Here is a 25,013-nt window from a genome sequence, read left to right on the forward strand (position 1 = left end):
AGGATCAATGTTGCGCTTGCCTAGAAGTGTTCATAAATAGAAAATGGGCATTATTATTAGTTTATCAAATCATCTAATGGTGGCAAATTGCCTGTATAACATCAGTCTCTTCTAATAAAATTACCTAAAAATCCTTATGAGAAAATAATGCACCAGCTTTGAAAAATAGTAGGGGATTTCAGTACCCACTCTCAACAATAAATAGATCATCCAGACAAAATATCAATAAGGAAACTTTGGTCTTAAACTTCATATTAGAGCAGATTGACTTAACGACATATACAGAACATGCCATCCAAAAGCAACAGAATACACATTCTCAAGTGCACATGGAACACTCTCCAAGAGATCATACGTTAGGCCACAAAACAAGTCTTAATAAATTTAATAAGACTGAAGTCATAGCAAGGATCTTTTCCAACCACAGTGATATAAATCTAGAACCAATTAGAAGAAGAAAACTAGACAAATCACAAATATGTGGCTATTAAACAACATGATTCTGAAGAATTACTATGTCAACGAATCCAAAGGGAAATTAAAAAATAATGTGACAAATGAAAATGGAAACACAGCATACCAAAATGTATGTAATACAGCAAAACCAGTTCTAAGAAGGAAGCTTACAGCGATAAATATCTATATTCAGGAAAAAGAAAAGATTTCAAATAAACAACCTAACTTTATATCTCAAGGCATTAGAAAAAGAACAAACTAAGCCCAAAGTTAGAAGGGATGAAATTACAAAGGTCAGAGCAGAAATAAATGAAATAGAGACACAACTGTTGTCCAACAGCCCCTTCAGTTACACAAGCTAAGGCAAGTACTGGGTATTCCTTCCTAGCAGCTCACTGGTTATGCCCCAACCACATTTCTCTGTAGTGAGTGAATTCTGCAAATGTAGAGGACCCAAGATGGAGAAGGTCATGAATTTCTTCATACTACACTATGAGAAAAGATTTTTAAATTTTTTTCTCTGTAATTGAATTCTCATTTCTGGGTTGGTCTTCTTAACTCCCATGAAAAGAGATATAATCATCTATACTTTAAGCAGATTTGCTTTCTATTCTATTCTTCCTATCTTTAAAATGAAGAAAATGGCAGAATTAAAGTGGAGAATTAAGTAGGTATTTGATCTATTTGTTCTGTGTAATAGATTAATAGTGAAAAAGAAAATTGAGAGGAAAAAGAAGTTTATTTTCAGAACAATATTCAAAGTAAAGAGGGTTGAAAAAAAAATTATCTTACTTAAATCTACCAGATAATTGCATTAACCCATTACTAATGGTGGTAAGTTATATAAAAATTCAGTTTAAATTTAGTTTTTGATTTGTCACTTCAGTTAAGTTTAGTAAAATGCTGTCTGTCTTCTCTGTGTGAGCTTCTGTTGGGCTGCATTTTGGTGGAGAGCTAGCAGCTTCTTATAAGTGGTTATCCCTATCTTCTTTGCATCAAAAGGATGTTTATCCTGTAAAGCTCCAAATTTCTCCCAGAATTCTTCATTGCTACACATCTAAAAGAAAAATAATTACATAAGTAACCTTTTGAATCACAAAAGGGATGAAAGAGGTTTGGATCAATTTAAACACAAGCAGTCTACCCCACAAAAAGAATGGCATTTTTCAATGATAACAGCATTGTTAGTAGAATAATTTTAAATTATTATCACAGTAGAAACTTCAGTGTGCCAAATTGAGAGCATTGCGCCCACATATTACATACAGTGTGCCTACCTGTGTTTACTGCTGTTACGCACTCATGGATTAGCCATTTCCTATATCATGAGGACCATAGTTTTCTGAACAAAGAAAAAAAAATGAAATGTGATATAACAGAGGATTCCTGTTCCACTTTGAGGCGTGAGAGCCAGTGTAGGTGATGCTGTTTGGACACCAAACTGCTGGCACTCCTAGGAGACCCTAACAGATGACAGAGAGCGTGATATTTGGAGTTGGGGCTTGCTATGGACTGAACTGTACTCCTCGGAACTCACATGTTGAGGCCCCACACCCCAGAGTGGCTGTATTTGGAGTAAAGAAATAATTACAGTTAAATGAGGTCCTAAGGATGGGGCTCTGATTTGATATGATTGGTGTCCTTAGAAGATAGCAGAGAGCTCATTCCCTCCCTCTGCTACATGAGGGCACTGCCAGAAGGTGGCCATCTGCAAGCTGGGAAGGGCCAGCACCTAGATCTTGGACGTTCAGCCTCCAGACCATGAAAAACAAATGTTTAAGCCACCCAGCCTGTGGTATTTTTTATGGCAGCCTGAGTAGACTGAGATAAGCCTGTCTAGGAGACCTGAGGACTGAGAGGGAACGAAATGTCAGGAAGGAGCCCAACTGATGGCCTGTGGCAATGGTCCCTCTCTCCTGGACCTTCAACTTCCTCTTCTCTTGGATCATTTCTGTCAGCAGAAACAAGATTTGGTAGTTCCTATGTTATAAAGAAAATTCCTCAGGCAAAACTACCGTATCTATCAAAACATAAAATGGAAATACCTATGCACCTAGTATATGAACTCCTAACACTACGTCCTAACAGATGAACCTGCAGGAGTACAAAAAATAACCACACCAAACGATGTCCTGCTGTAAAAGGAAAATGGAAACAACTGAAATGTTCATCGGTGGGGGATAGCTAAGTGATAGTTACACTATATGGAACACTGACATTAAAATATCCACAATGTAGTATAAAGTTCGAAGCACAGAATACGCTTTAAGTAGTTTATAGACACAAAGGATGTTTGTATATGCATAGAAAGTGTCTGGAAAGATATGCACCAATTACTAACTGTTTACAGTGGCTAATTAGAGAGATTACATTGTGGCAGTAGAGCTTTCACATTTTGTTGAACATTTTTAAACTTATTTTTTAAAACCTCCTTAGCCCCACATACCCCTCTAGCTATTGCACCTTCTACTTCCCTTTGTGCTTCTTGAAGTGGATTTTTCACACAGACCCATTCGCTTCTCCGCTGCTCCCACCCCATCCACCGAGACTGCTTTTCTGAGTCTCCATGGTCTTCACGTCCATGTGGCTCTCTGACCTCTCACCAGCACCTACACGGACGTTCCTCAATCTCACTCGCACTTGCTCCTCTGGTGATTTTATCCATTCCCATGGCTTTAAGTATCACACTGTACCAACATCTCTCAAATTAGCACCAATTTATCTTTTGACTTCTGGATCCATATGCCCACCTGTCCATTCAATCACCGTTACCTGGAAATCTCACAGGCAGCTAAAGTTCTGAACCCTTGTGTGTCCCACACTACTAATGCCACCAGCTCCTGCCCACAGAAGCACAGGCACGTCCACTCTTACCATCATTGTCCACCTGTGCATCTCTTTACATCCTTCCTCTCCCCGCATCCAGTCCTGCCCGATTCAACCACACAATGTCGACATTTTCCACGGTTTTTGAAAACCTCATGTGACCCATCCTCTCTAAGTCTCCGGCCACCTCTTATACCTTCTGACCCCCAGTCTGTTTTCTGGTCGCACCAGCCATTCAGATACAGGAAAGCTCTCTTCTTACCAGACCAGTTGCAGCCTGTACTTCTGCAGAGAGCTTCTTAGTTCTTGGGTTTACATGTCGCTTCCGCAGAGAGGCCTTCCTTTGTCCCAGGTTAAATACATTGCCCACATAACAGCTGTACTTGTTTATTTTTATGGGGACTTTGGACTTCTCTCCCTGTACCACCCACTGGCCAGTAATTCCATGAAGACAAGGACTGGGTTGTGCACTACTGTTTATACCCAGCGATCAGTGGAACTCAGTAAATATTTGTTGAATGAATGCTGAAATGAATGAAAAGACATAGTACCTAATACTGTAACTTACTGGTTCTTAAATAAGAAAATTTATCTTTAAGCCAACATTTATCTTACAAATAACAAATTCTTTTATGGCTAGAATTTCTGACCAGCTGAATATTTTCAGTTACGTATTTTGGTCTAGAAGCCACCTAAACCTCATAATGAAATATCTTTAAAAATACTCAGGCTTTTAGCAATACTGACAGGAAATATACTATAATTTAATAGCAATTGTAGGTAGGATTACTATGATTTTTAGTTTTTTCTAATTTGTAAACAATGATCATGCAAAAAAAAAAGATTTTCATTACTACTCATTCCAAATGGATTCAAAACTTATTATTACCACATATGTGCAAATGCCTTAATGATAAGTCTAAAGTGAGAAGTTTGAAAACTAATTTTTCCCCAGGGATCTCTCTGTTCATCTGCTGCCAAGGTTCTCATTGAAGGACATTGGTGAAAATCTGCATGTAGGAGTTCCTATGCGATTTATCTTTCTGTTCTTGATATTTGCTTAAATTCATGTATGAGTGGAAGCTATCTTAGTACTATTTTAACATTCTCTTTAATATGTACCTTTTTATGAAAAGTCATTTCCCTTGAAATACAGCTTGGTGGATTTCCCCTTGGTATAATCACTTTGCCTATGACATTTTTGTTTTACAAATGACTGCTTAATTCTTCTCTATGTGCGCTGTTTTCCTCTTAAGCGCTAGCTTAATTAGTTTCTTAGGTAAAACATGTTTTTTAAATTATTTTTTATTTTAATTCTTTCATTACTTTTATTTTAATTATTTTTGCCCCATTCCAATATTTGTCATCCCCTGAAGTTAAGATTTTCTAGATCACTCCTTTTCTTTTTGAAATTCTGTGTAATATTTACAAGTAAAAAAATATTTTAAGGTCTTACCTTTTGGAACTTTTTGCAAGTTTTCGATAGCTGCTCAATGTCATCCATATCAAGGAAAGAGAAGATCTGTAGGATTATATTGTCAGGCATGCGAACTAACAAATCCAATTTTCCCTGACCTAGATTCAAAGAATAATCCAGTACTTCTTTCCCAAACACTTTCTGCATCTGCCCTAAATATCAGCAAGAGAGTGAGACAAGGACAGAGACAGAGACAGACTTGGTTATGACGGGCCCGCTCTCAAAAAAAGACTTGATTTTACAAACACCTATGCTTCTTCACAAATAATATACCCGTCATTATAATAAATATTCCCACTGAAAAGATGCTCATCAGTAAGAAATCTTAACTTGCTTAAGTTAACTAAGACACATTTAGGAAATTTTTTACATTTTGCCTGACAATCAGTTCTTTGAAGAGACAGTTATTGTTACCTTTACACATCCATTCATTCAAAATTTCACTGAACGCCTCTGTGGCAGGCACTTTTCTAAGGATCAAACATACAGTATGAGCAAAGCAGACCTGTCCTTGACTTCACTGGACTCACACCCTTCATCTCATATAAAAGCAACAGAAACCCCTAAAAGGTCACGGTCTTCCTCAGACTCTCCGAATCATAGATGGCAGAACCAGGTCCTCTCCATCAGGAGTTCTTAACCAGAAATCCACGTTACGGATGTGGTGACATTGCTGTTCTTCTGCTCATCCACAGTTCCCTAAATTAGTATCATGCTATTATGAATAAGTATATCATACAGTCTATATTGGCTTTCATCAGATCCTCAGTGGAAAAACTTCTAAAAAGTTAAATTTTTTTATACATGAAGCTGTCAGTAATCCAGCACTAAATTGTTTTCACAGTCTTCTTGCCACAGACGTAAAGTGAAGCAATTCAGTATTACAGGTATAAATTATTGCCTAAAGTAGCACTTAATATTCTCTCTCTATTGAAGAGTGGGTGAGTCATCACTGTCTCCTTTCTTCCAAACAGAACCTACCCCACCTGCAGCCTGCCCCACTGCACAGACTACCCCCACTCTACAGCCCACCCTCTCCCTACAGCTTACCCCCTCCCTCAACAAACCCATGTGGCTCAAGCCAGGTCTGATCAGTGCAGGCCCCAGACACAAGCCAATCTGCTCCAATCATGTGCCTGGTGGCTATCATTGGTCAAGTGGTGGACAAATGACCTCAGTGAGTCCAGCAAGATGGCAGGCCTCAGGGGAGTCAGCCTTCAAATGGAACCAAAATGTGCGTGCAGAATACAGAGGTGGAAAGGCCCTGGGCTTCTGACAGCAGTGGCGGGGATGCTGGGCCAGCTTACTCTGAAGCCCCTACCTTCTTGTAGACTTCTTTCGGTGAGAGGGAGTGTTCCTTGCTTTTTAAGCAGTCAAATCTGATCTTAACTGACAGGTTTGGTTTTGCTATAATGTGTGAGAAAGCTTTGACTTGAAGGAAAACTACCACTTGTCCTATAGTAGTGATGCTCAAAGTGGGATTCCTCAGGCCAGCAGCAGCTCCTGGGGAATTTGTCAGAAATGCATTCTCAAACTATGCCTCAAAACTACTGATATTCTAGAGCCCAGCCCTCATCTTCCAGGTGACTCTGATGCGTCTAGAGACGCGCCCCCCCTCCACCCGCCTTTACCACATTCTGCCTATAAGACCAGGAGGCCACACCAATGTCCAACCACAATCACCATTTACTAAACAGTCACAAAGAAACACTCCGAAGGCTCAAGGTTCTAACTTAGAACTAACATATGTTGTAATGTGATAGAGCTGTGGATCCCTTTGCAATTTTTGCTAATTTAACAATATTTAGAAAAATTCTAAGTCCTTCAAATTTCCCTGAAACCTAGCATTTCCACGTAATACACTTTTCGATAAACCGTGAGCTGCTTCCAACAGGTAATTTACAGGTTCTACCCCTTAAGGTGTAAAAGGCAGAGCTGCATGTTCACCCCTCCATACTACAGACACAAACTCTCACTTGCCAAGGGCTCCCCCAACCACCAAGACCAACCACACTTGTCTGGGTGTGTACTTCGTGCCAGGGGATGACTCTGCATGCTCAGGATACAAAGCTCAAGACTGATGACAATTGGGCTTTCCATTTGGCAGGCAGGGAAATCCACACAAGTGAGCGGACAATTAAAATTCACTTGGAAAAGGTTTGGAATAAGGCGTGCTCAGGAAATATGAATTTTAAAACTTTTATCAATCACCTTCTCCCTAAGTACACTGGTCTATTTGGGAAGGATAAATTTTGGGAATAAACATTTGGGATCCAGGAGGCCAGAGCTCAGCCAACTCCTGTGCATGCCCTGACTCACTAGTGATGCAGAGATGAAGTGACGATTCAGGGCAACAGCATGCAGTGGTGGTGATAATGGCACCCAACAGAGTGACAACAGTGACTCCACCGGAGCCTACTGTGTGCTTTCTGCATGCTACCCTCTCTCTGTTGGTTCTGAGCCTCATCTCATGCTCCAGGCTTCCAGTTGATTCTCTGAGCTACTTGAGATCCTTTCAATAATTTCCCTTTTCTGCTTAAGTCAGCAAGAATTGGTTTCTGTTGCTTAAGACCGAGAACTCCCAAGGAAAACCGATAAACAGAGAGGGGGTTAGAGGCAACAGTAACACAAGGAAATTTGGGGAAATAAGTTACACCGCTCTGAGTAAAAATCCCATTAATACCCAGGAAGAAGAATCTGGCAGCCCACCGTCTACGGGATGATGGCTAATTACCTGTGGTCACCTGAAATAAACGGTTCCTTATGGGTCAGGTTTAGGGAAACAACATTGCCACCGCCATAGAACAGTGTAAAAGGCAAGAGGAACTCAAGATTGTAGGGTAGAGTAGCAATTTGTAATAGCACTGAACTTGAATGAACATGTCAAAGAAAATGTCAACGTTCTTAAAACCTAAGTCTTGGGACTTACTATACAGGTGCTAAAATAATTTGTCTTATAGTCACAGGGTTAAAACAGCCCCAAAATGTCTTTGTGAAGGTTGGCTCAATAATCTGGACAGGATGGGACTCTGTGTATCAGAATGGAGGTATTTAGGCTTTGACAGACTCAGAATACTCCAGACCCACAAATACACAAACCCCACTGGTCCTCCTATGCCTTCCCTACCCCCAAGGATTTTCTTATGCTCCGCCTGAGGTAGCCAATAACAAAGTTGATCCTGGGATGAGGCAGAACACAGCACTTTACTAAGTCATGTCAGCAAAAATGAGGGGAACAAATGCAGAAATGGATTCTGAATGTAGGAGTCTAAGAAAGAAAGAAAGTAATACTAAATTGGGCTGAATTTATGGATAGTATGTTGGTTTAAACATCATAGAGGTAACCAGTCGTTTACTAACTGGTTAATAGCAGCCCAAACTCAGTGGTGACCAAGTGAAATTGAGATGCCAAAAATTCCCATCCGAATTTAGAGATTTCTGGGGACAGTCATTCTAGAATAAATTGCTTATATGCTACCCATCCTACTACCCACACTCTTCCTCCTATTTCTGGTCCCCAAGGGCTAAATAATACTCTTTTCTACAAAATTTTGAAAACACACTGGTGAGCAAACACCACTATCCCTGAAAACACACAAGTGACTGCAATTAGAGTCGGCTCTGTAGCAGACTGGACAATGGCCCCTAAAAGATATCCACTTCCTAATCTCTGGAACCTGTGAATATTCTTTTATATGAAGGGAAACAAAGGATTTTTGCAGATATGACTAAATTAAGGATCTTGAGATGAGGAGAATCTCCTGAATTATCTGGTGCACCCTAAGTTTAATCCTGTGTTCTTATAAGAGAGAAGAGGTAAAGATTATATACACAGACATACAGAGGAGAAGGTGACATAAAGATGGAGCAGAAGAGAGACTGGAAGATGTGGACCTGAAGATTGGGGAGATGCTATGGAAAGCCAAGGAATGCCAGCGGTCACCGGAGGCTGGAGGAGGCAGAGAACAGATTCTCCCCACACTGTCTGTCTCCGGAGGAAGTGTGGCCTTGCTGACACTGGTTTCAGACTGCTGACCTGCAGAATTGGAAGAGAATAAATTTCTGTTCTTTTAAGACACTAAACTTGTGGTAATTTGTTACAGCAGCAATAGGAAACTAATACAGGCTCCTTGACTTAAATGAGAAAGGAAAAATCCAGGAGTTTAGAGTCAAAACTAAGAAGGAGACCATAACAGGCAGAAGGGCTGGTATAGTCATCAGAATGGCCCCGCATCCAGATCATTCTAGGGGCGGGTGATTATGGAGGGCCCGGAGCTGAAATGAGACACTGCCCACTAGATTCCTGCTTGATTTGCATAGCTAAAACCTATTTTAGATCATATAAATGTAGGTCTGACTTGAGAAACCACGAAGAGAGAGACATAACCCTGATACCAATTTCTAGACAAGAATATATTCACAGACCCAGAGACCCTCAACTATTGAGAAAGATAGCTACACTTGAAGAATCTTGTAAGAACTTTGAAGTTTGTTCTGTAACTTTTCCACCTTTAGGTATTTATCTCAGATTAGGAAACATCCACAAGCTTGACACGATTCTCCGTGGGCAAGGCTGCGTGTCTCTGTCAGAGAGATGCAGAGGCAAGTATGTTGGCTAGGACCTCAGCTCTCTTACATCTTGTGAGCAACTATGGAGGGGACTGTCTCAAGTAGAGGACATGAGGGACCAGCATGGGAGTCACCAGGAGGGGTGAATTTAGGGATGGCACTACTGTGAACCTGGAGAATGTAGGATGATCTGTGCTTTGGAAACATTTGACGTTTTCTTTGTGCCCCCTCCCAGTCCTATCTGTGTCCTACACATGGATGCTGCCTCCACCTCCACATGCCTTCCTCTCCTACTGATTTGGCCATCCCCGCAGCTACCGAGATGCCCCTCCCTTGTCTCTTCACACAGGAGCTTGATCACGTGTAGCATGTCGGGCCTCATCCGGACCTCCTGCCCCAACCAGGCTTCCAGAGCTACCTGAGGGTGTGAACAGGTGGATCTGGACCACAATAGTCTCACCACCCCAAGTGCCAGGGCCTTCCGGGAAAATTCACTCCATTCTAGACTCAGCTCAGTGTCCAGTTGCCCCTCATAGCACTTGGTTATTTCAGTACCACTCCCCTCTGCCTCTGAGCACCAAAAAAAGTAGGCTGCTTCATTTACTTCATATCCCAGAGCCTAAAGTTGTTCCTGATACATTGTAGGCACTTAAAAATGCCTACTGAATGAACAAATCAGTGCACCCTTGATTGGTTCTACTCATGTGACACTCCCTAGATAGAAGAAAAAGAATGGAAGGCCATGTAGCCTGTGAAGGACCCTTGGCCCCCACCAGACGAGAGGCTCCATGGGCTGTACTGCAGCTCTGCCCTGGGCTGCTACACACCACAGATGCCTATAGTTCAGCCAAGCCAAGGCAGCCCCTGGGCTCCCTCACTGCTCCCAGACAGGTTGCTAGCACCAGAAACAAAGGGCTTTCTTTAAACAGGGGGGCACTAGCAGCCACAGGTGCACGGGGCTACTTGGAACTGCCACGCCCTGTCTGAGCGCCGCCTGTACCTGTGCTGCAGCCCCATAGTTGCCGTGCAGCCGCCTGTTCAGCAGGAAGTCTGCGTGGAGTTTCCTCACCTCTCTGGGGAGGGCTGTTTCTTGTTCCAGGCGGAGGGAAACCATCCATGACTTCCAGATAACCTGCCCACAGAAGCAAACACATGTGGTGCATCATAGGTGTTATCCACCATGGCAAAGAAATTGGCCAGATGTTGTCTTTATTTAAAAGTCCGTGAGTGTTGATGTGACATAGTCTTGAAGCTCCAGCCTGGAGAGGACTTATCCGAGGATCTGTCATCTGCGTTGGCATCTTTTCATTGGGATTTACAAATGAGTAAACTTGCTGGGGCCTACCTAGGCCCACCGAGTCACAGTCCTCAATCATCAAATACTCAAGTGATACTTTATAAGCTATGTCATACTTTCCCCTACAGGACTGGCTGATAAACAACCGTGTAGAGTTTGCATGCACCAGAAAAGCACAAAACGTGTCTGAGGAATTAGAGACTGGTCCCAGCCTGAAACTGGTAAAGTTTTACGTTTAGCCAACTGTTGTTCCCTTACCAAGTGGTCCTCAAAACTTTTACTCTTGTATCTCCTAAAAAAATGTTCATATTTGAATGTCACAGTATTTTATCCTGATGAGGATGAAATTCCCTGCAATCAAAATACGCACGTGAATGAAAACTTTGGATTTCCTACAAGGTCCTAAGTATTAAAACTATCTATTATCATTAAAGTGTATAATCAAGGCAGATCTTCAAATAGTTGATCTATTAACTGCTATAGTCTGAATGTTTGTGTCCCCTGCCCCTAATTCATATCTTGAAACCTTATACTTAATGTGATACTTCGAGATGGGGCCTTTGAGAGGTGCTGAGGTGATGAGTGGAGCCCTCATGAATGAGATTTAGTGCCCTTATGGAAGAGACCTCGGAGAGTTTCCTCACCCCTTCCACCTTGTGAAAACACAGAGAAGATGACCGTCTATGATCCAGGAAAAGAGCTCTCACCAGACACTAAATCTGCCTGCTTTGTGATGTTGGACTTCCTAGCCTCGAGAATTGTGAGAAATAAATTTCTAGAGTTTATAAGCCACCCAGTCTATGGTAGGAAGATATAAACATAAAAACTATAGAAATACCCCTCCTTGAATTCAAAACAGCAGGATATTATTAATCATTGTTGAAGCTAGTGAAGGTGCATTTTACTATTCTACTTCTGTAGATGTTTAAAGTTTTCAATAATAAAATATTAAGAGAAAATTTATCTCAGATAGATGGAGATTTTTTCCGATTGGTTCATATGTTAACAGATAAATTGAATACTTTTTACTAATACAATAAGATGATGTTAAACAATTCTATTTGTTTTTCATTCTTATTGATCTAATTGCTGAGAAACCTTGTTGAAATAGAAGGGAGCAGAGTTTGATTAGAGTAATAACATCTGATTCTTTAAATTTTTTCAAGTTATATGCCAATGTATCTATAACCAAAAATTACTTCTAATGGCCTACCATCTGATAATTCTTTCAATTTTATTGAAAGCAAAGAATTAGAAACCATCTGACTTTTAAAAGGATTTGTTATTTAATCACTAGAGTCCTTTAGTTTCTCGGTTTCTGGAAAGTAGACATAAAAGGCTTTTTCAAGACGTATCAAATAACTATTATAGTTATGCGATACCAGCTACTCTCATTCCTAGAGGCAGTTTAATCTGATATAATCGAAAAGGCTTGGGAAAAGAAAAAGCAAGGCAATAATTTCAACCCATTTTTGCCCAATATTGTTATAGAGCTTGCTAAAGCCTTGGAGAGCAGATTTAATCAAATTTATGGAAAATAGTCACCAGGTAACCTTTGCCAATTAGTCCTTATATTCAAACCAGTCAGCAAATTCAGGCTTCTTTTCCCAGAAAAGTATCACTCCATTTTTCAATTTAAATGTATGTGAAATTTGTCTCAAAATGAGGACCTATTGATTCAAAAACCTAGGAATACACCTTGTAAGAGATCACTAAAAGCAGTACGGTCAAAATTTCCTATTACCTAAAGTAAAACAATGTAATAGAATGTAGAACTAAAATTCTGAGTTGTCGATGAAGCAAAAAATGTGACGAGAGTTACATTTCTTCAGTAAATCTGTGCATATGAGTATATCAAACTCTAACGTTGGGCTTTTGGGAAGAATTAAGATTTTAAAACTCATAAATAAATTCTTTAATTTTGTTTTAGACCACTACTAAACATTTTATATGTATTTATAAGAGAGTAAAATATATACTGCTAAAAACTTTTGTCTGGCAACTAGCATATAAGTATTTTTTAATTGATGGGAGGTAGAAATTATAAAACGTATTTAATTGGGTGAATGACTAACTGGGAAATATGCTTTCTAAAAACATTTTTCAACTATCTTAAAGATTACGGCACACCTTATCAGAAAGAAATAACATTTTACCTATAGGTTTTATAGAATGTATTTTGGAAATACAATCACGTGCCACTGAATGATGAGGATATGTTCTGAGAAACACATAGTTAGGTGATCGTGTCATTGTGTGAACATCATAGAGTGCACTTACAATAACCTAGATGGTATAGCCTACTACACATCTTGGCTATATGGTACAGCCTATTGCTTCTAGTCTATAGACCTGTATAGCATGTTACTGTACTCAATACTGTAGGTAATTATAACACAATGGTATTTGTGTATCTAAACATATCTAAACGTACAAAAGGTACAGTAAAAATATGGTGTAAAGGATTAAAAACAGTACATCTTCGTAGGGCACTTACCATGAAAAGAGCCTGCAGGAATGGAAATTGCTCTGGGTGAGTCAGTGAGTGAATGTGAAGGCCAAGGTCATTACTGTATACTACTGTAGACTTTATAAACACAGTACTCTTAGGCTACGCTAAATTTAAAAAGCAACATGAGATTAAATTAAGCACAGGAGAAAGTGATGTAATCAAGAGACACAGAACCGTGAGATATATGAGGCTGCTGCCTGTGTAACATGACATACTATTTTATAGCAAACTTTTTTATAAGTAGAAACAGTGCACTTTAAAATAAAAAGCATAGTCAATATATAAACCAGTAACATGTTTTTATTATCATTCTCAAGCATTATGTACTGTACATAATTATATGTGCTATGCTTTTATACGACTGGCAGTGCATTGGGTTTGTTTATACCAGTATCATGACAAATACGTGAGTAACGTGTTGTGCTGTGATATTATGATGGCTACCATGTCACTGGGTAACAGGAATTTTTCAGCTCCATTATAATCTTATGGGACCACCATCGTATAGGTGGTCCGCTGTTCATTGAAATGTTGTTATGCGGTACATGACTGTAGTCCCATTAACCAGTTTTCTGTAACTTAGCAAAGTTATTTCAGCCTGCCTTTACCAACTATATAAACTGCTGGTCCCCAAATTCCCTGTTTGAACTAGCTTATCTGCTCATTCTGCACTCACAAGCTGATAACTCTGAAACATAGTCAGAGTTTAGCCTTCTGGAAATTACACTTTGACTTCAAGCCCACACCTTTAACTATTTTCCTAAACCACCTCACAAATCTTTTCCTATTGGGTCCTTGAATTCATTTCATGAAGCAGGTATTAATTGGTTAGAGACAAACCAATTAATGTGCCAAAGACTAGCAGACCCATAAGTGAACAAGGTCTTACCCAAGTCTTGTTATTCCAAATCACTGGTTCTTTCTGCCATTTGTTCACTTACCTCCAAGCCTTAAATGCCATCTCTCCTCCAGCTTACTGTTTAAAGGAATAATGTTAGAAAATTTAGACTCCTTAAAAACAAGAAAACTCTTAATCATTTGGATAGATATATTGTCTCATGATACTTTCTGCATACCTCAAATTCTGTCCAGAGAGAATCCCACCACTCACAGTGTGAAGGGAACAGGCTGGGCAAGGAGAGCAGAGGCTGCCATCTCCCCACCGAGCCAGGATCCCCAGGCAGACCAGCTTCCACCTGTGTTTTTTGTCTACCAAAGCTACATGGCCTCCCCAGCATCTGAGAAATGGACATGCAGGTTTCAGGAGGTCAGAGTATCCCTTCTTTGGTAAAGGGTTTTTAGGGGTCTGTTTCAGTCTGCGAGATCCTATTTCAAATCGTTGAATTTGTTCGTTTCCTCACACGTGTAGCAGCCTTGCTTTCCTCTTTGAAAGTCTGTACTTGCCTCTCTATCCATCCCCATGCCCGGTTCTGATGGTCTCCCAGATTCTTATTCTTCCTTTCTGTTGAATTATGTTTGCATATTTACTGAGCACTTCCTGAATTTTTCTCATCAGCAGAGATACAGAGGTGGCTGAGAGGACAGTTCCCACTCTGGAAGTGCAGTTAGCACCGTGAGAGCGGTGTGTATCCGCGAACTGGGCCCGAGGGAAGGGTGCTCCCAGGAGAGGGTGAAACGCTCCAGTCGGGTGGATAAGAGCCTGTGCTCGGGAATCAGACACACTGTGCCAAAGCCCTAATCCACCGTTTCCTGGGTGACTCTGGGACACGTGAGGAATGCAGCAATCGTGATGGAAAGGGTTAGCACAGGCCCAGCATATATAGCAGACGCCAGTGAATGTCAGAGTTAACACCGGGTGATAACGGAGAGTGCTCCATTCTGACACTGCGCCAAACCCGAGCGGTGGCAATGCCCGGCAGAGTAGCCCAGAGACGTGGACTTTTCCACTTGACGTGATACATGTCCTTATTTTGGTTTCCCATTATGTAAGACTCAGCTTTTAATTTTTCCATTTTAATAGTCTCCAATCACCTATCACTCATTCCTAATTTCTTTCTTCCAGGCGCCTCTTCCAAGGGGGAAAAAAAATCTGTGTCTCAGTACTCCAGTGGCACCTGCCTATAGAAACACAGGGAGAAATTCCATTTCGTTCTTGCCTCTGCTGGCTCAGAAGGCCAGGCAGAGTGCTAAGGTGTGTTCACCTCTGCACCTGAATCCCCTCTACTTCACTCAAGGGAACTCCTGAGAGGACTAAGGGGAAAAACGTAGGGAAAGTGAAGCCAGCCAACACCCAATATATCCTGGGGCACATAAACCTCTGCTGCCCTGGGAATCACAACCTCAGGACTGAAAGTAGTATTAGATGCCAGCTATCAGCTGCTCCAATCTCTTGCCTATGCTTAAAGCCCCAATGCTTCACGAGACAGCGCGGGGACTGTGGCTGAAATAATGTGGCAAGCCTCTAGGTCACCTGGAAACGGAACTTCTGCCATGCCATCAATCTAACCGTTAATATCTTGAGATTCAGTTGGTTGAAATTACCACCTAGAAATAACCACCACTGTTCACATACTACTTTCTTGAACACATGGGAAGCTGCGAATAGTTCCTGTCAGTGGTAGGAGATTGAGAGTCAGCTGGATGTGAATTAAAAAAAAAAACAAAAAAACAAAAAAACCAGTAACGTAGAACTCGGTGACATGTATGACATATATTCTTATAAGCACAAAACAGTTATAATTTTCATCACCTTAAAATTGTAACTGTGTATATGTACAGGTGATGACACACCTGTTAAATATTCTGGTGTATTTCTTTCTTGCCTCTGATATATTGAAACTGACCTGGAATGATTTTAATGTTGCAAACAAACATAGAAATGAAAAGTTTGTATCCAAATGAAAGAGAAGCATCCCTTTAGACATTATGATCCTTTGGATTATTAATCTGAGGGAAGGGAAAATCTGATTATTTTTTGGATTTCTATTTAATAAATCATGCTTAAATGGTTTACATCTGCTGTCTTGTCATAATGCTTAAAAACATTCCCTTTCACTATCAAAAGTTCTCCGGTTTAAGATGTACATTTTAGGATGGGGTACACTGATAAACAACCATTCCTCCCTGCACCAATATCCTTTCAGATGTGACTTTTCGGCTTGTCCAACAAAAAGTAGAATCTTCCCGCTCCTTGAATCTGGACTCGACTTAATGACTTTGCTGAAAAGCAATGTCAAAAATGAACCTTTGAGGTTGGCTTTGTCCATGGCTTATATCTCTGGAATTTGAGTAAATTTGTCCAAGTGTCAAACCCAGTAAAAGTCTCTCCGTCCAGAATGAGAACACTGAGAAAGAAAGGAACCTGGAATTTGTACGAGGGTAGTCAGGACAAGGAAAAGGGAATTATGTTGAAAACCCTGATAAAAAGTAAGTCTCTTTAAGAGACTGACTACAAAAGTCAAAAGAAACATAAGAATCGTTCAACATCCTTAATAAAATATATTAATATGTATGAAGGCAATCGAAAGATATTTTCAAATATGCAAGGCATAAGAAAATATACTATTCAGAGAAAAAATATACTTAGAGACATATACCACTTAAGTAATGGCTCGAAATTATCTCCAGAAAGAAAAATCACATGAAAGGCTCACAGTCAAATCAGTGGGTCATGTTGTCAGGGTGAATTCTCCTACAGTGCTTCTTTTAGGGTTTTGTTTGATTAGTTTTGTTTTGTCTTCTCTATTTTCTTAACAGCAGTAAATATCTTTCTTGACCCACATCGTATATTCTCAACTTCAGCCGGAATTTGCATTTGGTTACTATTTGAAACATTGAACACTAACCTACGGCACTAGTGCGGTTGCGTCAGCATCTGCTTAAAGCTAAACCTACCAGGCTGGGATGGTTTGCCAGAGGAAATCCTACTCAGAAAGATTAATAATTTGATTTTTATAATATCAGAGTTTTCTAGAATAATTTAACCTTGGGATAGGCAAAGATTTCTTAAGCAAGACCTAAACATAAACAGAAATAAGCATAAAGTAAAAGATCAATACATTGGGCAACATTTAAAATCAAGAACCTCTTTTCACCAAAAACAACAACAAGAACAACAACAAAATGCCATGAAAAAATAAAAAGGCAAGCCAAAAAGTAGAAGATTTTTCAATGCATATAACTGACCATGGGCATATATCCAGAATATGTAAAGATTTCCTCCAAATCAATAAGCAGGAGACAATCTAATGGGAAAATGGACAAGAGATGTGAATAGAACATTTACCTAAGAGAATAACCAAATGGCTGATAAATATCTGAAAAATTCTCTACTTTATTAGTAATAAAGGAAACGGAAATTAGAACCACAATGAGTACCACTATAGACTTACCTATACAGCAAAAATTAAAGGCTTACACTCCCAAGTGTTGAGAAGGGTGTGGAGTAACGAAGTTCTCAGATCCTGCCGAGAGTGTAGAGTGGTACAATCACCTTGGCAAACTATTAGTATCTACTAAAGATGAACATACAAAATACCCTATGACCAGCAATGTCATATCTAAGTTGAACTCAAAGAATTCATGTACTTGTGCTCCAAAAGATGTACGGGAACAGATAGTATTAATTGTAGTAGCCAAAATCGGAAACAGCTCAAATATTCATCAACAGTAAAATGAACTAAGTTGTGCTATATTCATATAATGGAATACTACACAGCCATGAAAATGAATACTCTACAATTACACATACAAACTCATTGACAAATTGCACAACAATAATATTGAGTGAAGGAAACCAAAGACATAAGAATGATATTCTATGATTCCATTCATATAGAATTAAAACACAAGAGTTGAAGTCAGGGTAGTGGTTACCTTTGAGGAGAAGGGTGTGGTGACTGGGAGGATGCTTGGGGGAGGTGTGGAAGGACTTCTGAAATGTTAGTATTCTATTTCTTAATCTCAATGGTAGGTACACAGTTGTGTTCATTGAGTTCCACACTTAGGTTTTGTACACTTATATTTATATCTATAATACTTCAATAAAAAAGTAAGAAAAAACTTTAAAAGAAATACACTTAGAAAAAAATTAGGCATTGTCTTTTTTCTCTCATCCAAACTTCATAGTAGTTTCCCAATTAGCATTCCAGCAAGTATAATCTTTAAGAGGCACAATTCCAATTTCGTACTTGACTGGTCATCGATCCTCAGTGACTCTCATTGTTCAGAGTCCTTGGTGTTGCCTTCTAGTTCCTTCATAAGCTGACCCCACAGCAGCATTGTAGTCTTAGCTCCCTCCCCCACCTCCCTACACACTCCACGCATTCCCTAACAACTGTTCATGAATGCTTCCCCACATTTCAAGGCCTAGCTGAGTTTTCTTTGTGCACATGAAACTTTCTCTGATAAACTGGGCAGATGCAAATAATGTCTTTTGAGTTCTTTATATTTTTATGGCATCATAGCCATTTGTACCTGTTTCATGGCTTTCATCGTGTCCTACAGTTATAATTTAAACCCCTACTACATTAATTGCTTTTTATGGTCAAGTGTTCCACCTTCTTTTTTTAAGCCCTGAAAAATCTTAAATTGAATTTATAGCATTACGTTTTTCTTTCTTTTGAGCCGGGGCAAATTAATATTTTCTGGCCCCATCCACCCACCCACACCCAGCCTTTTTGTAAATGGAAAAAGAAATTATTAAAGCCTTCTCATAAGGATATATCACAGAAATGTAATTTCATTCACAGAGCTCCTTAAAAGAAAAAAGCATCATTATATTCAAATGACCGCTTGAGCAGACATTGCATGTTCCTACTGTTTAATCCTCACAGCTAATGACATCCTCTGTGTGATTTATTTTCCAAAGTTGATCTAATCATTTTACTTTCCTTGCTTCTAAGTCTTAAATTTCACAAGCTTGATGAGTTATTGAATTGTTTGCCAGTTGCCGTTGCTGTAGTTCATTTTGGGCAATATTCATTACATGACCTAATTGCACATAAGCAGAAGCATTGCAGAGATATTTGTTTCCTTGGACATTTGTTATTAATGTAATAGCTATTCTAAACCTTTTGCACTTTCCTTTTGGCCCCAAACTGGCTATCATCCCACTTGTTCTTAACAGATGACTTTGTCTTCTTCATTATTGAAGAGATCAATGCCATCTGTCTTGAAATCTCCCTGTTTCTAAATGTCTCATAATTCATCCATTCGCATTGATCCAGGGAACAAAGTATATGTCTCAAGGAGTGGTTTTTAACCTTGGATACACACGAAAGCCTCCCGAAGCCTGGGTCGCACCCCACAGAGAATCTGATTACGTGGGCTGGAATGCAGCGTAGACATTAGTATTTTTTGTGACCTCCCTGGGTGATTCTGTGTGCAGCCAGGGTTGAGAACACCAGTCTGAGGAGAGATCTTTCACTCTTTCCCTGGATCTCACTCATGGAGGACCGTCTTCCATCCGGTATCCTAGCTCTCCCATCTCCTCACCGGCAAAAACACTTTTCCTCATCAGGCTTCTCATTACCATCTCCATTGTCCCCTTTTTTGTCAAAGCAAAAGAGAAGTATACACTTGATACCACTCATCGACTCCTGGATTCTTGCTAGACTCCACACTACTCTGGTGAAAATATTCCCTCAAAATTGCCAAACACCCTCTTAATCATCATTGATGAAGTGATTTTGTTTCATTTCTTGCTTATGTAGCACTTCACGCTGCTAAACATACTATTTTCCTTTGACTTCCTAGTTTTTGCATCTTCTCCTACCTCATTGAATTTTTTTTTATCACTTTTGACTTATAGACCAATTTCCAAACAAGTGCTTATACCTGGTGACAATAGCTGTAGCGATAAGCTCTTAGAAACAGGTCACCTAAGCCTGAACCAGCCACTTGGATTTCACACTAAAGTGGACAAAAAGGGGCTCAGACTACAGGAGTGAACAAAAATGGTGAGAAGTGGGCATTGACCGTAGGACAATCTCCTCGTCCCCGAAACTTACCATTTTATCTAAAGAGAAAGTTCTCTCTTCTATACCTCAGTTGTAAATGACAGAAACCAAAATTAAATTTGCTCAAGCAAAGTAGTAATGGATTTGTTGGTTTATCGAATTTATAAGATTAGTCATATATACTGATTTAGACACAGGTGAAGGTGTCTAAATCAGTATACGACTCATCAGTATACGACCAACTGGTGAGAGGGATGGCTCCCAGCAGGTCTAGTCTTTTACTCGATGAGCCCAACTACCCTCAGAGAACTGAAAGTGTCTTTCTCAGTAATATCTACAAAATTTGCAGGTCTGATTCTGGTCATCCTGAGTTGGGGTACATGCTCATTACTAAACCCGTCACGAGAGCTCTGTTTGGTCAGTCTTGGGCTGTGGGTTGAGGTTTCCCCCCACTTGAATAACAGGAGGGATCAAGGACTTGTTAATTGAAAATAAAATTGACATGTCAGACAGGCAAAAACGACAGGGGTCTTGTATACTACCAGACCAAATCTCCTTTGAAGACACCAACTCCTCTTCACTGTTTCCTTCTCTCCCAGACATAATCGCCCTGGATGAGCCACACCCATTCTCCCTTCCCCCAGTAAAAGAAGATTTAAGGGCTTGTTATCATGTCCTACATCATCATACCATACATTCCTGGAGTTTTCTCGGCATGGCTCTGAATGTTAAGATTAGTACTGAGGTTTATACCAGAGCAAAAGAGAAGTCATGTGTTGTAGGCTGCTTTAAAAATGGCTCCCAGCGCTCCCCTTCTCTTGGTGTTCATGCTCTTGCATAGCCTCCTCCCCTTGGGTGTGGATGTGACTTCTGACTTGCTTCTAATCAATAGAATGTAGTAAAAGTGATGGAATATAGGAGATTATGTAATTATGTTCAGGAGATGGAAGGGCCTGTCTTACTGGTCTCTCTCTCTCTCTCTTTCTCTCTCTCTCTCTCAATCTCCCCGCCCCTCCCCCCAACTGTTGCTGGCTTCAAGGAAGAAATGGCCATATTAGGAAACCCCAAGTGAAAAAGAACTGTGAATGACCCCTAAGAGATGAGGACAGCCTCCAGCAGACAGCTTGCAATGGCCTCAAGGTGACAGACAATATGAATACGAGGGTCTCAGTCCTTCAGCTGTTAGGGACTGAGTTCTGCCCACAAGGGCTTGGAAGCAGAGCCTCCCCTAGTAAGCCTCAGATGAGACCACAGCCCAAGCCCCACCTTCATGGCAGCCTTGCAGAGGACCCAGATTCCTGACATATGGCAACTATGTGATAATAATTGTTTTAAGACACTAAGTTTGTGGTAAAATTTGCCTTTGACATCCCTTTCTCCTATTTTTATAATGGCATCCTATGTTCCTTTAGACATCCATCTCTACTCCACACCAATCCTATGCTAGGCTGGGCCACAAAAGTTGGCCAGGATTTGAAGGTGCGTGTGAGGTTATTTTTAATAGATTTAAAGCAAACTCATAAACAAGCAGTGGAAAGGACATCCATAAAATCAAGCATACAGGTGAGTTGGTGTAGCTCTCCACAGCCCCATGAAGCTATGCCCATAAGTTGGGTTTCAACACAATTTGCACAGTGAGGAACCCAGCGGATCAGAAGAGCTAGTCCAGGTGATTCCTAACTGCACATGGAAAGAAGAAAAAACATGAGAATTGCCCAAAGGTTCTATAAAAGAAGAGCAATGAGTGGGGGGCTAGCCCTGCCAGACACGCAAACAGTAAATCTTGGTAATTAAAACCACAAGTTATCAGTGCTTGAATACACGGTCAGAACAAACCACTAGGATATCATAGTTCTAAAAGTTTGTTATGTTAACATACGTGTGAGTGAGCCTGTGGGGAAACATGTACCCTTAAACATTGGTGGTAAGAGTATGAATTGATGCCAGCTTCACGAAGGGCCATTTGGCTATGAAAGTTACAAATGCATATATCTTGTCCCCCGACAATTCCAATTCTAGAAATTTTTCTCTATCGTGTGTGTGTGTGTGTGTGTGTGTGTGTACATAAAATAACGTACGTTGATAGTTTTTCAATACTGCACTATTTATAGTAGCAGAATATGGAAAGCAATCTACGTGGTCATCAATAGAGACTGGCTAAATAAATTATGGTACAATGTATGTACATACACGGTACATACATTGGCTACTTAATAACTAGAAAGAGGAATAAGTAGGCTCTTTATGTATCGATGGGAACAAGCTCTAGGATATATTGCTAAGTGAAAAGAAGCAAGGTGCAGGAGGATGTACAGAGTATGGTACTAGTTTTAAAAGGAAGGGGAAGAAAAAATGTCTATCTCCTATGTGCATAATGGTTCTCTAAAGAAAAAGAAAAAGAACTGTGTGTGAGTGGGGAGGTGCAGGGGGGAAGACTGGGGCATATGTTGAAGAGTAGAAGAGAGATATCCATTTTTTAAAATAATGTTTGGTGTCTGATTCACGTAAATATATTACCTATTCACAAAAGTAAATGAAAGCATCTATGCCAAATGGTGCCAAAGTTATAAAGAAAATGTGGAAATGTAATTCATCTTTGCCCTAGAATTTGCATTTGGGGCAAGTTTTATTTCAAACCATGTACTTTCAGACACATGAGAGTCTATCTTTCTAGAATTATTTTAACATCTACTTAGGAATTGTAGCCACTCACGGTTTATTGTGTAGCCCCTGTAACGCATGTCCACAGAGTTTCCCAGGAGGAAGAACTGTCATCAGTAGCTTCCATGAACATGGCCCATTCAGTTGGAGACAATAAAGGAATGGAATCACTCCTGAAATAGAACATGTGGCTCCGAGCCGCTCTTGTTAGGATTCTAGCTAAACTTTCGCTCCTAAATGCAGTATTTTACACTTACCTGCTCTGAGGCTTTCCTGCCATTTTCCTTCCTACCCATGCTGCCTGGGAGGTCCTGCTGCAGTTTTCTGTCAGTTTGGGATTTCTCAACTTAAAAGAGCTAGGAATAAATGATGCAAAAGGGAAAATTCCTATGTTCTCTCCTCCAGATCACTTTCATAAAAGTTGTGTTTATTTTTAGTCTTATTTGTTCAAGGCATGAAGTGGAAACTTGAATTTCTAAAGGGGCAGCAAGTAATGTGATTGAAAGAAATGCACTGGGTGAGGCAATAGGGAGGGATGGGGACTACAGAACCTGGCCTAGTGTGGCCCAATCTCCCCAGTTTTCAAGTGCAGCCCAAATTCAATTCTTTTAAATACAATTTTTAAGTTTTAGGATTCCGTGTGGACTAAAATAAGATATCCACAAGCAGATCTTACTTATACTTTCCAACCTCTGATTTCAGCCTTTCCTTATCCTTGACGAAACTCGCAAATTCTGTAGGGATTTAACTGTTTAAATAGCCCTTATGTAAAATCTTGTAAGACATTTTTCAAAGCTAAATCTATTATGCATTCTTTTTTAGCCATTGTCTTTAAGATAACTTTTTAAATTCTAAAGAGGTGCAATTCTTTTTATAGAAGCAACATTGCCTATACTTCAATAGGTGTGTTGCCCCATCTCAGCATTTAAACATTTTTGAAAGGGTGTGACCTTCGCAAAAATGCCCTGGGTAGCAAACCTAGCAAAGACTCTGAAAATTTAAATAGGAAAGGGCTTATAAAAGAAGAAAGCGTTTAGGCTATGGCTGCAGAGATACCGGAATGTCCATTTTGCTTAAATTGACTAATGTAAATAAAAAGTGTGAATCGGATGTCTGTGTGGACAATAATAGCTACCTTCTCTAGGATAATCTCAGTGAAAATTTTATAGACTTTTAAATAAGTGTCCTAAATCTAATACCTTTCGACTTGTGGATAAAATCATACAATAGTGGGCTACGAGAGATAAATCACTGAAATAATTTAGTGCAACTCATCCATTTTGCAGCAGCAGAAAGTGAAATCCCGATGGGGAAACTGTTTGTCAAATGGTAAAGTATAGCGCTTGGGCCAGGCTAGAACCAGGCTAGAACCCAGGACTGGTTCTACATGAGAATAGAAAGTTGGGGTGTGGTTTTCTCTGCTGCATGTAGGCAACTATTTTCTTCTGTGTCTCAGTCTCCCCATCTCTCAAGCTCACTCTCCCTCCTGCAAAACGATGCACTGCAATTTCTGTAGCCACCTCATGGGATTTGAGCTTCATACCTAATCTCCTTCTTAGAGCCTTCATACCTAATCTCTCCTCTTAGAGCCATAAATGGACTTCAGGGAGTGGTGCATTGCCATGTCCTGGCTCCTATGACTTTTGCATGTTGAAAAATACATGATGATACATTTATATAGCATAAGCAGATATCATTCGTAATTTTGGAAAGCTATTGATTGAGGTGTGAAAGTTACATTCCTTATTATAATGTTCCTTGATTATTCCATTAAATTTTTTGGATATAAACTCAAGATCTTGGGGTCTCCTATATCGAAGAATGGGAACCATAGGAAGAAATACCAGTTCTGGTAATTTAATTGTCCAGTTCTTTCTGTTATGTAAATCATTTAACCAAAAGTAGATACTTTTATAAGAATGATGTCAGGGTTCCTAAATCAAAATAATTTTCATTTCCAGCCCTTCTTGGGCTCAGAATAAATTTGTTGGTAATGCTTTGGGTTAGCATTGCACTGTCATAATGCCCCTTGATGAATCCTTACACGGAAGGGAAGTGGGCACTGTGACATGCACTAGAAACTGAAATCGATTTAGAGGCCCTGTGTGGTGATGCTGGTCAAGGACCTTCTTTGTTCCAGAAAATTGCTACTTACATGAGAGAAAGTCAAAGGGAAAGAAATGCAGAAGTATAAAAATCTTTTTGGTTAAAGCAAATGAGTCTCTCAAGCATATTTAAGACAATAATGAGCAAAGCCTTGGAAAGGAGAACACAGATGCACCGGGACTGTGGTAG

General features: G+C 40.0%; 1 protein-coding gene across 14 annotated transcripts in view; it reads right to left on the reverse strand.

Annotated features, from left to right (window-relative positions):
* Nucleotides 1-1,176: 1,176 nt before the first annotated feature.
* Nucleotides 1,177-25,013, reverse strand: part of LOC105311248 (F-box only protein 36-like) — a 28,661-nt gene continuing 4,824 nt past the window's right edge. For 3 of the 14 annotated variants that reach the window (XM_023527002.1, XM_023527003.1, XM_023527000.1), the window contains 5 exons: nucleotides 22,771-22,891; nucleotides 14,079-14,113; nucleotides 10,329-10,460; nucleotides 4,739-4,911; nucleotides 1,177-1,513 (listed from right to left, as the gene is read on the reverse strand). In XM_023527002.1, the coding sequence (XP_023382770.1) occupies nucleotides 1,349-1,513; nucleotides 4,739-4,911; nucleotides 10,329-10,460; nucleotides 14,079-14,113; nucleotides 22,771-22,832 (567 nt within the window). In that variant the 5' untranslated portion in view covers nucleotides 22,833-22,891 and the 3' untranslated portion in view covers nucleotides 1,177-1,348. Of the gene's footprint in view, nucleotides 1,514-4,738; nucleotides 4,912-10,328; nucleotides 10,461-10,883; nucleotides 10,965-13,122; nucleotides 13,289-14,078; nucleotides 14,114-22,770; nucleotides 22,892-22,975; nucleotides 23,075-25,013 lie in introns of those variants that run through there. The other 11 variants (XM_023527006.1, XM_023527004.1, XM_023527010.1 and 8 more) reach the window with 9 other exon arrangements.

This window comes from Pteropus vampyrus, unplaced genomic scaffold (genome assembly GCF_000151845.1).
Source record: "Pteropus vampyrus isolate Shadow unplaced genomic scaffold, Pvam_2.0 Scaffold1000002648, whole genome shotgun sequence".
NCBI classification, from domain to species: domain Eukaryota; kingdom Metazoa; phylum Chordata; class Mammalia; order Chiroptera; family Pteropodidae; genus Pteropus; species Pteropus vampyrus.